The sequence below is a fragment of the Grus americana genome, chromosome Z, assembly GCF_028858705.1.
Source record: "Grus americana isolate bGruAme1 chromosome Z, bGruAme1.mat, whole genome shotgun sequence".
In the NCBI taxonomy this organism is placed as follows: Eukaryota; Metazoa; Chordata; class Aves; order Gruiformes; family Gruidae; genus Grus; species Grus americana.
In genome coordinates this window covers 26,524,176-26,536,600 of record NC_072891.1, presented here as the reverse complement: position 1 = coordinate 26,536,600, position 12,425 = coordinate 26,524,176, and the positions used below count along the sequence as shown (strand labels likewise).

General features: G+C 38.6%; 1 protein-coding gene across 1 annotated transcript in view; it reads right to left on the bottom strand.

Annotated features, from left to right (window-relative positions):
• ARSB (arylsulfatase B) overlaps positions 1–12,425 on the bottom strand; it is a 69,592-nt gene that overhangs the window by 12,903 nt on the left and 44,264 nt on the right. The window contains exon 6 of the mRNA XM_054811054.1: positions 11,964–12,034. Within this exon, the coding sequence (XP_054667029.1) occupies positions 11,964–12,034 (71 nt within the window). The remainder of the gene's footprint in view (positions 1–11,963; positions 12,035–12,425) is intronic.

The following is a 12,425-nucleotide window of genomic DNA, read 5'->3' as shown; positions in this document are numbered from 1 at the left end:
AAGGGTTTTGAACTGTGTTCTCCCATCTTTCATGAGAGATTTCCCCCCAACAGACTGTATGAAACTCTAGGATGGAGGTTTTCTCTATATTTTATATTTTACATCATATAATACATACAAATATTTTGAATAGCAACACAGAAAATAAGCCCTTAAGTTGGTGATGGGATATCCAGGTGGTTTTGGGTAATTTCAATTTCCACTCATGCCAAATTTGTACATAAAACTTTGAATTTATATAAGAAAATAAGCAAATTAAGTGGGTACACCATTTGGAACAGATTCTTAACTTTTTACTATCTTCTAAATTTTAATTGAATCATCTATGTGTTTTTGTAGTATCCATAGATGCAAAATATTCTGTAGGCACAGGGTGGTTTTCATTTGCAAGCAGTCTGGTCTATAGTTTGATTTGCAGGCAGTCTACAAATACATCCAAATTAGAGACTCTACATTACACCATACAAACCAGAATGGTATGTGAAAAACAAAATTCTAGATTTCCTTTGATATTTCTCAGTTTGGAAGTGCCTGGACCTGGGGAGAACAGACAGAAGGTGGCAGGAATGTTTAATGTGGGAACATAAGAACATATGAATACCTTTCAGCATACATGTTTTCTAGTGAAGGCCATTTTAGCAATTGGAAAGCTGTACTCTTCACATTGTTCAGCTGCACACATAATAAAAGTCGTGCAAATCTATGGATTGGGTAAGAAATTACACGGGATTCCCATTCTATTCGTATTCTTTGCTTCATGTTTTTGGATTAAGCAGCAACTGCTTTACTTTACCATAAGATTTTTTTTTTCCTTCCAAGTATCAGGAAATAATGTGTTGAACAAGGCTCAAGTTTTTAATATATACACAAGACCACAGTAGTTACAGCATTCAGAGCAGTGAAAATACTACATTTTTCATTTCCACTGATGACTATTAAGTCTCTTCCAAACACTCTGAAATTCATGACTGTCTCTAATGTAGTAATATAATTTATACACTCCCTAAAATCTTAAACCAGTCAGATGAATCAACTACTTACCTGCAAGATAAGAGTAAGGCTACATTTTCAAAGAAAATTTTATTGAGAAATAAAAAAGCAAAAGAATAAAAGGCATGGTTAATATTTTTACAAATAGGAAATAGACTTCATATATCTTCTGTTTATAAACATAAGGGCTTTTAAAATGTCTCATTTGTTTGTCAACAGTATGGAAACCCATGATTGTTCTCCATACATTTATAAATGGACTTGGAGGGGTAAAGGGAGTATTTCTCTCCCCTATAGCTACAGAAGCATAAAAAATCTTGGATACAAGTAGGTGAGGATTCCCCAGGCAAAACTATCACTTGCCCATAAACAGAAATTTTTGCACTGTGTTTCATATAGATGCATTAGAAATTTTGTAGATGGTCCTGTACTGGAAATCTATTTTTAGCATTTTATACAATGGAAACTTCATGACGAAAACTACTTTTTGCTAGAATTGATTCAGTGAAGCAGCCTGTTGCTTAGTTTCCATTGAGAAATGCACAAGACATAGCAAACTCCAGGAGGAGTTTTAAGAAATTCTCCCTATTGCTCTGGCAAAGTGCATATTGTTATCTTGGCATGAATGCAACTCATGTTCCTCCTGCAACTGATTCAGCTCTGGGATCCAGTGCACACAAGACTTTCAGCTGGAGTATAATCAGTTCTAGCTAAAAGTGCTGATCTCACCGGGATCAGTTTGATCCTCTGCAAATTGTCTTAAGGTCTTTATTGATGACTGCTGAACCTCAACAAATCTCAATGAACTGTCAAAATGAAATCAGAGACATCTTCCACAAATGCAGGAAATTTTTAAAGGTTCCTGATTATAATGGACAAGATTATAAAGGTCTAGCCTATTCTTTTCTGGGTTATACGATTTGAAGCAATTTAATTGTATTTTCTCTAAATTAACTCCTACATCTATAACTGGAATTTTGGGAAGAGATGGAAAAATGGGAAGAGATGGAGAAACAGGCAGGAGAAAATGTTAAGGATACTTATCATAATAGTCACAGTCACCATCATCCACAACAAAGCCAAAACTGAGAGCTTAATGCATGTCTCAGAAAATACATCTATTTTAAAGTCTTGATCAACACTTGCTTTATTAGATTTGTAGCTGTTTTACATCCATTGCAAATTTAGTCTTTCTGAGAGAAAATCTACAGGGAAATATAGGAAAAAAATATTCTTTTCCTATGGGAAAAGTTAAATATCAAGATTCAGTGTCGGACCTTAATAGATGAACAACACTCTGAGCCCAAGCAGATTATTTAGACTGTTTTAAGGAAAGTATGAACAGACTGGTTTTGCATAGCCATTGTTTGTTGTACATTAATAAACATATAATCAGTAGGTTATTTAGTGCTTCTTAGATTTTTGCTTTCTTATGAAGCACCAAAGACAAAAACCCCCGCAGAAATCAAAGCTAAAGCTTACAAGGTAGCTTTGAATAGCACTGTCTAATGTGGTAGCATTTTCCCTCTTCACAATAACAAACACTACCATCATAAAAGTTGAACAAGTTCTTCATAGTTATTTTTAGGCCTACTGCAGTGCTATGGACTGCTGTTGTTACTGGTATACTACAGAAGATAGACAACTCTTCTCCCTACTGGAGAGAAAATGTTGCATATTTTTTCAAAAGGCTCAAAGCCACAAAATGTACATTATTCCATCTACACTTTTACCTCCTGCACAGATAAAGTCAATTCATTTTTGCTTTTCTTCTCAGTTTTTTTAAAGCCAACAGTTTTCCTTCATGCTTATCATAAATAAAATAAAATATTCTACATTGTTTCTAAATGATAGCTGAATAGTCAGTAATAGCCCTTCAAAAGTTATGATTTTTCCATTTCACTTAGATCCATATAACCTTTGTCTTTGCTCAACCTCACTCATAAGATACGTTTTTGAAGTTGCACATGTGTTTGTAGGTGTGATGCCTTAATTAACATGAGAGTTCATGGAAATGTGTTAGAAGAAACGACAAGCTTGCTATAGTCACTTTGAAATGCGGATGGCTCTGTGGGCCAACAAGGACTTTGCATATATGTACTTTTAACTGATTTATCTTTTTTTGAACTGTGATGTATAAAGCAATTATTTCACCTCAACAAGGAAACTCTGGAAATGTCAAGGGCTCTTCCAGCATATGCGATGAGAATGAATTACTGAAAAAATAAGGGGGTTTGCTACTTCACTGAGGAAAGACATTTTGTGACCTTTTGCTGCTCTATGGCAATAATGAGTTTTCTACAAAACTCCGAGTCTTTCTGTTACTTTATTAAAATAAAAGTGTTTGAGGAATAGCCGTGACCTTAACCTTGGAAGAATGAATAGAATACTGATCTTGAAGAAACAGATGAGCTCTGAGACACTATAACTTCCTACAAGTTGACAAGGCTTAGGGCTGTGCCGTAGACAAACTCACCCAGCAAAGCTCACCTATTTTAATTCACTTAGTTGAACACTGTGAACATATGGATCCACTATTATCCCTTCCAATTTCAGTTTTCTCATAGTAATGTTTGATTCCAAAGGAAAGATTTATACTAGAATATCATGCAGTCTCTTGCCTTTCAAAATGCATACTCTTTACTTAATTTCAACAAAAGTCAGCATATGGAAATACGCTCATTCTTGTTTCAAAGTATTCACCTTGATTTTTACAACAGATTATATCTTTACAAAAAAACACACCACACAAACAATTGAGTAAAATCCAGAATTACTCATGGCAGCAAAAAATCCTTGTGAACATCACCCCCGCAACAGGCACTACAGCTACCCACGTCCTCGAAGAGACTGGAGGGGGCGTCAAGATCCACATCAAGATCCTCTTGAAGGGACTTCTAAGTCCTTTTTGCAAGAAGTAAGTAGCAAATGTGATGAGCAGGATTAGAGGGGCCCTGCCTCCAGCCAGGTGGAGGAAAGGGACAACGGGGTTCACTGGACTGTGTGGATCCGATGGCCTGGCACATTGGACCCACAGGAGTACAAGGCTCTAGTGGACACTGGTGCACAGTGTACCCTAATGCCATCCAGCCATGAAGGGGTGGAACCCATCTCTATTTCTGGTGTGATGGGGGGATCCCAACAGTTGACTCTGTTGGAGGCCGAAGTGGGTCTAACTGGGAATGAGTGGCAAAAGCACCCCATTGTGACTGGCCCAATTATTCCATCCCTATACAATTACAGAATTAAAAAATTAAAGTTATTCTGAATAAGAGCAAACTTATCAATACAGCCTACAAGGTCAAATATCACAAAATGAGAGATAGTAAAAGGAAGTCTTCAACATTCACTTTTGAAGGGAAGAAAAAAAAAATCAAAATCTTATTTTTTCCAGGAAACAGATTCGAACTGAATGGAATAGTATTTATGAATTATTGAAGACATCAAAGGTCATCTTGAGATGGCCTTATATGTGAAACAACCAAACCCCACTTGCGTCACTGCAAGGTAGCAGGGTTCAAGGTAAAGAGAACTGAGCAGTGGGTAACCTGACTCTAACATCCTGTGCACAGTTAAAACTTTACAGGTTTCCAGCTCAGACATATTTCATTTGAAAAATGTAATCTAACATTTATTTCAAGTCCTGCATAAAGATATAGAATGTTAGTGTTGTTTTCAAATAGGTATAGGATATAACGAAGCATAAAAAACAAGCAGGACTGAGGGATTTCTGAATTCCAGTCATGATACTGGCTTTAGACACTTTATCAAGTGACTTAACATTTCTAAATTCTGAAAGATATTATCTACATCCCAAAGGAGACATGGAGATTAGTATTTATGAGTCTCACCAAACATGCAATCCCTATACACTTAGTATTGAATACTGCAATGACGGATGGTTCACACTGAGATGCAGGTGGGCTAAGAGCCAAGGCAACGTATAACCACAAGCCAAACTTCCCGACAGCAAGAGCTACACCCCAGAAACTTCATATAGCCGACAGCCAAAAGAAAAACACCACTTACCTCTGATGTGAATGGCAGCAGAGCTGGCTGGAATGGCGGCCTCCCGTCAGGGAGTGGAGCTGAGCTCTGCCCAAAAGTGCCAGACCAGCGTGAAAAGCACCGCCTGAAGTGGTTAAGGGCCAACATGGCTCAAGGCTCAAGGGTCAGCTCCTGCCTTATAAACTTACAGGGGCTCATTGCAATTTATGATCTTCTTTTAAAGAAAAGATGACAGAGTCCAGATGGTCAGCATGCGTATGCATAACATCATTGTAGAGAAATTGAAATTCGACCAAGCAAAGAACATATGTCTTTTTCCTCATTCCTGACCATTCTCCCATTCCAGCTGTCAGTATGTAAGCTCAGTCAGCTAACCATACTGGTTGCTTTTCTGCACATTTTTGACCCCGAGAGTGGATTCCGGGTCTTAGCCTGGCACAGACATGGAGTATATTTGTACCATTCGAAACCCACACATCGCATGCATCCATGCATACCTGCATCTTCTGTTGCTACCGAATAACTCCATTACCAGGGATTGTTTTTTCACTTTTTTTTTTTTTAAATAATTTTGAACCAGCTAGATCATCAGTAATAAAACTGGGGAAGAAATTACTTCTGGCCTGCAAAGTGTCAGGAATCATCTTTCACTTGGGCAAAATAAGTAATAAATGGGGCCTAAAGGAGCCTAGAGTATCTATTCCTTAATCAAGACGAATCATTTTGGTATATGTATGGATACAATATATAATGCTACAGCCATTATAATGCAATTTTAGTGCCCATGAATGATACATCAGTCCCAGAACTGAAATGGTTTCTCTATTGTAATATATCATATGTTCATTCTGCATATAGCAGATCTAGCCCCTTATAAGCAATCATTTTTTTTGGCAATTAATAGAGCAACATATGAGGTAATGCCTTTTTTCAAATGTCAAGGAGAGCAATGTAAAGTTTGATTAATTTTGCTCAAGGCAAATAAAAGTTTGGAGAAAAATCACAAAATGTTTTTACAAGTTCTCTGTCTTGGATGTCTGCCTCTATGAATAGATATCTTAAAAATAAATTAACTACAATTAGTAGCCTACTATTTTATTACGTCTTTGAAGTTTTAGTTTATGGTTAAGTCTGGAATTTTAAATGAAGGTAAAAGTTTTTTCAGCCCAAACCAGCCCCACCCAACAACATATTTATTTTGAATACATCTTTCTAATTTAAAGAAATTAAAATCTTTTTGAAGAGAAAGTGATGCTACATGTGTAGTCTACAAGATTTTGTGAAATTCATCGAATTCATTAATAACTTTAGCAAGCCAGATTAAAAAATAATACAGTGTGTACTGACAGATTCTGATTAACAATTCTGAATTAAAGGGTACATTTCCTTTCACCATGTCATTTAGTCCTGATTCTCAAAATAAAATTGCCTTCTGTGGGATATAAAGTTTCAATACAGCCTCAAGACAGGCCATCTAGCAATGACTGTGTGGTCAGAAATATGTTTGGTTTAGCAGTTAGGGGAATTTAGCCTTAAATCCAGTTGGTTTTTAATTCAGCTGAATCACCAAAACTTGATTAAATGCCATAAGGCTGTCTAAAAGAAAGCAGATCTTTCACAATGGAAGAGCTGACATCACCCGCACAGCTGCCAAACCATCAACAGCTTTGCTTTTTTTTTTTAAAGACAAAGTCACAAAAATGAGGCAAAACAATTTTGGTTTTTTCCTTCCAACACATGTAAATCAGAATTTTGATTTATGTAACTTTTAAGTTACTTTATGAATTTTATTTGCACTTTCTTAACCTATACATTACTGAGAAAATGATACTGTGTTTCAACATAATTTTAGCTTTCTGTTTTTAGCTTTCCTATTTTACTACCAAACTCTTAAAACTAACGTACAATAAGAATCTTTCAGACCCCAACCTAGAAGACAGCAGATCTTTCATATCAATGTTCTGCTTTTATTTAATTGCAAACTCTCTAATAAATTACAAATCCACACTGAGACCCAGCAATTGAGACATACCTTCATCACTTTTGAAAATAATCAACAAGGTGATGGAGAAACAATGAGAAAGACAAAAGTGATGGCTTTTAGCAAGGAGGGAGAGGAACAACCACCTCTGAGGAGCCTGGGTCCATCTTCGTCTGCAGAGCTCACCAGACTGGTTTAGCGTAGCGAGGTCCAACCAGAAGGTGTACTTCTCCACTCCTTCCCCTGGGGCTCTGGCTCCAGGAGCAGCCAGACAGCGCAAGGAGGGTTGGCTCTGCCTCCCCGCTTCCAACCACACAGCCCTCCTCGCTCCCACCTTGTGCTGCCTCTGGCATCCATCAACCCCTTCAATGAGCAGATTCAACACACCTGACAGAGGAAAAGCAGGCTAGCAAGTTGGATTGGTCCATGGAGGTATTGAGGAGTGCCAGTGTGGATGCAAAAAAATATCAGGAGCATACAGCTGGGAATGGGGAGGGAAGGAAACGAAACACATGCCCAGCAGAAACCTGCTGGATTGCTTCATCACATATTATGAAATGGAAACCTCAGGGTTTAATTTCAGAGCCAACAGAATCAGTCTCACCTGTCCTCCGAAATTCCTTCTAGTCCTATCTTTTGTGCCAAAACAAGTGCTTGGCTATATATCCAAGATACATCCGAATTTAAAAAAAGGGGGGTTTATTAAAATCTGAACCAATATCCTGACCTGGTTGATAGCCTGGCTCTGTGAGTGGTTTTGGTGACCAGCGAGAGAGGGGAGCGTGGGCGAGGCACTGTGGGAGGCAGGATTTCCTCTCTGGTAGCAGCAGTGACCTACGCTAGCTTAAACGCCATGAAACTACTGCCTCCGGCTGAGGTTCCCCAGTGGCCTGAGCTGATCTAGCTGCCAGGTCCTGCGGCCAGTCCCTCCATCCGCCACCAATCACACACTCCTCCCCACCCCGCTCCCAGTCATACAGCTGCAGGGCAAGTTGATTCAGCTGGCTGATGTGGTAGAAACATTTCCTCCTTTCTCCCCCGCCACCCAGGATCTGGCAGAAGACTCATCGCCATGGGATTTCCAAATCCAACTCAAGGGAAGGAGGAAAGGATGGGAGAAAGGGAAAGGACAGGCTGGCCATCTTGGCAATAGCTCACCACCAGACTGCCTTCACTACAACGACTGCAACCCACCCGCCCCCCATCCTCGTTTTTGGAGATCCCACGCTATTTTTCCACTCCACCGACTCCTTGCTGTAGGTCTGCATTGCAAACCAGACCCATTCATTGAGAGAAAAGATTGTTTTTAACCCCAACCACTCCACTGGACTGCCACAGGTCAGAGGGAGCCTGTGGGCAAAGTCTGCGGTCAGGGACAGGACAGAGAGCACTGAAGACAACAAATGAGGAATTACAGTCTAAAACACTACAATATGTTTCAGACCACTGGAAGGGTTTATATTTGAACAAAGGAAGTCTGCCTTCTGAGAGAGAAGACAATTACTTGAAGGAGTCAGTGAAATAAGACCTGTCAGCATTTTTTCATAAAATGGAACTGCAGACAAACTAGTTTACAGTGTTTTCCCTCTTACACTGTTTAGCATTAACAATAGGACAGAAGTATGGTACTTTGATACAAGACTGCTGTAGGGCTATAGTATTTACCACTGGACATGAGCTCCTGAAAAAATTTAAGTAGATGCTGATCAGTAGATTCATCAGATCTGCTGGAGTAACCCTGGCTGCTGCCCAGGGGTTAGAAACCAGCGCTCAGTCTGAGAACTTGAAAAGTTGTGTGATGTTACCCCACAAGTGGTAAACATGCAGGTCAAGGTCAGTTCTAACAAAACACAGCAGCAAAGACATAGTTAGCTCTGCAAACAAGATAGCATTTCCTACCTTTAACTTAACATTCTGTTGAATACTTGGCTGTAACAGTTGAGTTGGCACTAAATTAATTACGTCTTTTGCACAAATTCTTCCCTGAAAGAATGCTTATTTTGGTGTAAAAATGCTGAACAGAACAAAGCTCAGTTTTGCTATTTCAGTAAAAAAAAAATCAATGAATTACATGAGGCATCCCATCATTCATGCTACTAAAAATATACAGTATTAGTTTATTCAGACAGAGATGAAGATAAATGCATCCATGAAATAAAAATATTATGTTGAAAGAATGTATATATTATATGCAAAATCACTCAAGAGTTCAGGAGCGCTGAACCTGCACTGAGTGCAAGTACAACAATAACTTAATGCCCTACATGTGCACAACTAGACCAGTACAGTGTACTCCTCAATAATATTATGATAAGAACTCGCATGATTATCTGCAACTTTCTGAAAGTTTTTTTGGTTATGTTTAACAGTATCTTGAGATTTAATTTCCTTTTTGCTCTTCCACAGTACTCTGAAACCCCCAATATTTGGCTAACCTGTATCTTCCAGTCATTATTTTATTTTCTAATTCAATTTCTACAAAAAAGAAAGTATTAGTATAACACGAATACTTCATCTGACAAAAGATGATTTAGGTGATGTGATTTTTTAAGTAGACTAGGACAAGGCCAAGATGGGCATAAAGAAAGCCAAAGACTACACAGGAGGTGAGAAAGAACCCAGCAAAACATACATACGTATATTTTAGCACCATAGGCAAAAGAGTACTCTGATCTCAAAATGGTTAAGACAAGGAAACAATAAACAGTCAAGGAAAGAGCAAGACTCCAGAGTGTCACACAGTTTACCACCTTGGTGGTAGGAAGATTGTATGGGCAGTTTATTTTAAGATACTTTTTTCTTTTTTAAACACAAAGAGAGCCATGATTGCTGAAAATATGAAAGTACTTATACATAACAAGCTTTGTGTCTCCCTTTGTGTATCCGTAATAGAGACACCGATATCATTTATATGGATATTAATCCTAAACTTATTACTCAGTTTGCACAAATGAAAATCAGACACTAAGTAGAAATCAGCAGAGTTACATACATATACAGCTCCTCCTAATAACTCAGATCGCTAACTAGAAATTTTAGTCCTTATATGACAAAGCATAATTTCACTCGCTGGGTCAAAAACAGAATCATAAATAATACAATGACTCATTCTGCAAAGCACAAAAGCATTCCAACTTCCAGTTAACTTACAAGAAATTGAGCACGTTATGACAATAGATGAGGTACAAAGAAAGCTGGATTTCTTGTCCCCAACAGTGGACTATAAATTAACATGATCCGTTGCATTAGAAACAGTACATTAATTAAAAGAACAGTGATCTGCAAAAGCACAGTTTAATGTATATTTTGTCATGTATAAAAGTGATATATCTTGCCAAACGTATCAGAAATACAATTACTTACTCTCATATCCTTTAAGAATGGTATCATAAAATCAAAACTGGGAAAAACGTAAGGCATACTACTTTGGAGGTCAACTCTACCTGTTCCTGACCAAGAGTGCTATTAAGGGAGAAAATAAAACAGGTGGCACAAAGTAACTTGCCAAAACTATAGGCCTTTGCTGAGAAGAGACAGGGAAACCCTATATGGTGCATAAAAGGCATGTGAGTGAAGAGGTACATTTTTGTTTTTAATGACTGCAGTTTTGAAAGGTACAGAAAAACATTGTGAATTTACAGGCACGCATACCCCTACCTCTGCTCGCGATGCTTAAAAGTCACATCTCATCCAGTATAAAAGTTCCACCTCCTACAGCTTCTGCCCACCTGCCCTGCTTCCTGCCCACATCTCACACAACACACACAAACAGTAAAGATGTGCTATATGTAGCAAACAGTGAAATATCATCAGAGTATGTCATCATGGAAACAATCCAGGGAAGTATTTCTGGAGCTCAGGCTCCTGAAAACCTCTTCTGCTTTGTCCCCCTTCTATGTACACATCGGGAATTCGTCTATTCAAACACCTCTGCTGAGCTCAATCATGGCAGTTCCCACAAGAAAAAGATGGTCTCTGGCGTATGCCTGAGAATACCACATCAGGGCATAATATCACACAGGAATGCTACGACTCACTGAACATCCTTTGAAGGGAAATTGAAGTAGTTACACCTTAATTCCATCAGTATGTAGGAATTATCTGCAGGCAGAGCTCTCCAGGCAGCACTAGATAGGCACAGTACTGCTCCGAGAAAAGCATCGCAGAACCAGATGTGCATTGCAAAAGGCCACCTTACCCTTTCCATCCAGTTACTACAGCACAACTTGTATCTAGCAGGCAACAGATCATTGTCCCCACTGCGCTACTTTTCCTCTTCCTGGATTTACTGCTTTATTTAATACAGAAATGGTATTAAAACACTGGAAAGGACCTGTTCCAATGTTCTGCGTGAAAAAAATCTCTGCTTGAAAAGTTTGTAGTCCTTAGCAAACTAATACTGTTGAATCATAAAACAGATGGTGCTTAAAGAGCTATAGAATTGGCAAACTTAAGCTCTAAGTCATGTGATTATGGCATTAAAGATCCAAACCATGTGATTACAGAACAAAAGCAATCACAAGGCTTGGAACTTCTCAGCTTCTCACAAACTCAAGTTTTCCATTTGCAAGGTCATGTTGTATAGATGTATCAGTATGTGCTACAACGAGAAGTTCATTGGGAGCTACCTGCCAGCCTGGAGCACTGAAGACAGGGTTTAGCAGGCGTTTTTGGCAGTGTGCCTCCCTGTGCACCTCAGGCAAATGGCTGCTTCTCAATATTTCCATGTCCCAAAGTACTTTGTTCATTACTCAGCAGTGCTTCAGAGCTCTCTGAGATAGGAAGTGTGTGTTAGTCATGATTCAGTAAGTACTCACAGCACCTGGGGGATGCTGTCTCTGTAAAAAAAACTACATAAAAGCAGAAGGCATCCAACTCTATTTTGTTTCACCTAGCAGGAAATACTTCACTTAAGGAAAACAAGGAGTGTTCAGAAGATAAACTGTATGTTTAATAAGTCTTGAACAATCAGTAGAATACTCACATGGGAATTCATCCACAAACATAGGGTCTATGTTATGCAGCAGTTCCACTCTGGGGGAAGGTCTTCCTTCACTAGAAAAGATTTCAAAAGGAAATGTTAATTTCCTTCTACAACTCATTAAGATTTTGCGTGTTTTATTTTAATGCTTTTTGTCATCCTAATACAGAATGAGCTCATACCCATAAACTAACTGCTATCAACTGTAATCTGAATGCTCTTTTCCAGCCCAGTGGCAACAGCTTTTGCCCCTAGCAGTCTTCCCTGAGTTCATTGGTGTTTACTGGGATTATTCAGAAGTTTACAGAGTACAGAATTGGCCCTAGTAAAGCAGGGGTTTACAATAATCCAGTTTAAAACCCAAATTTTGCAGTGTAAACTGGCATGGCACCTGTTATTCTCTCTGCATACCTGAACAAGACTCATCATCTAGAGTGCTGAAAGCGTTTTGGCTGGGTGCCTCAA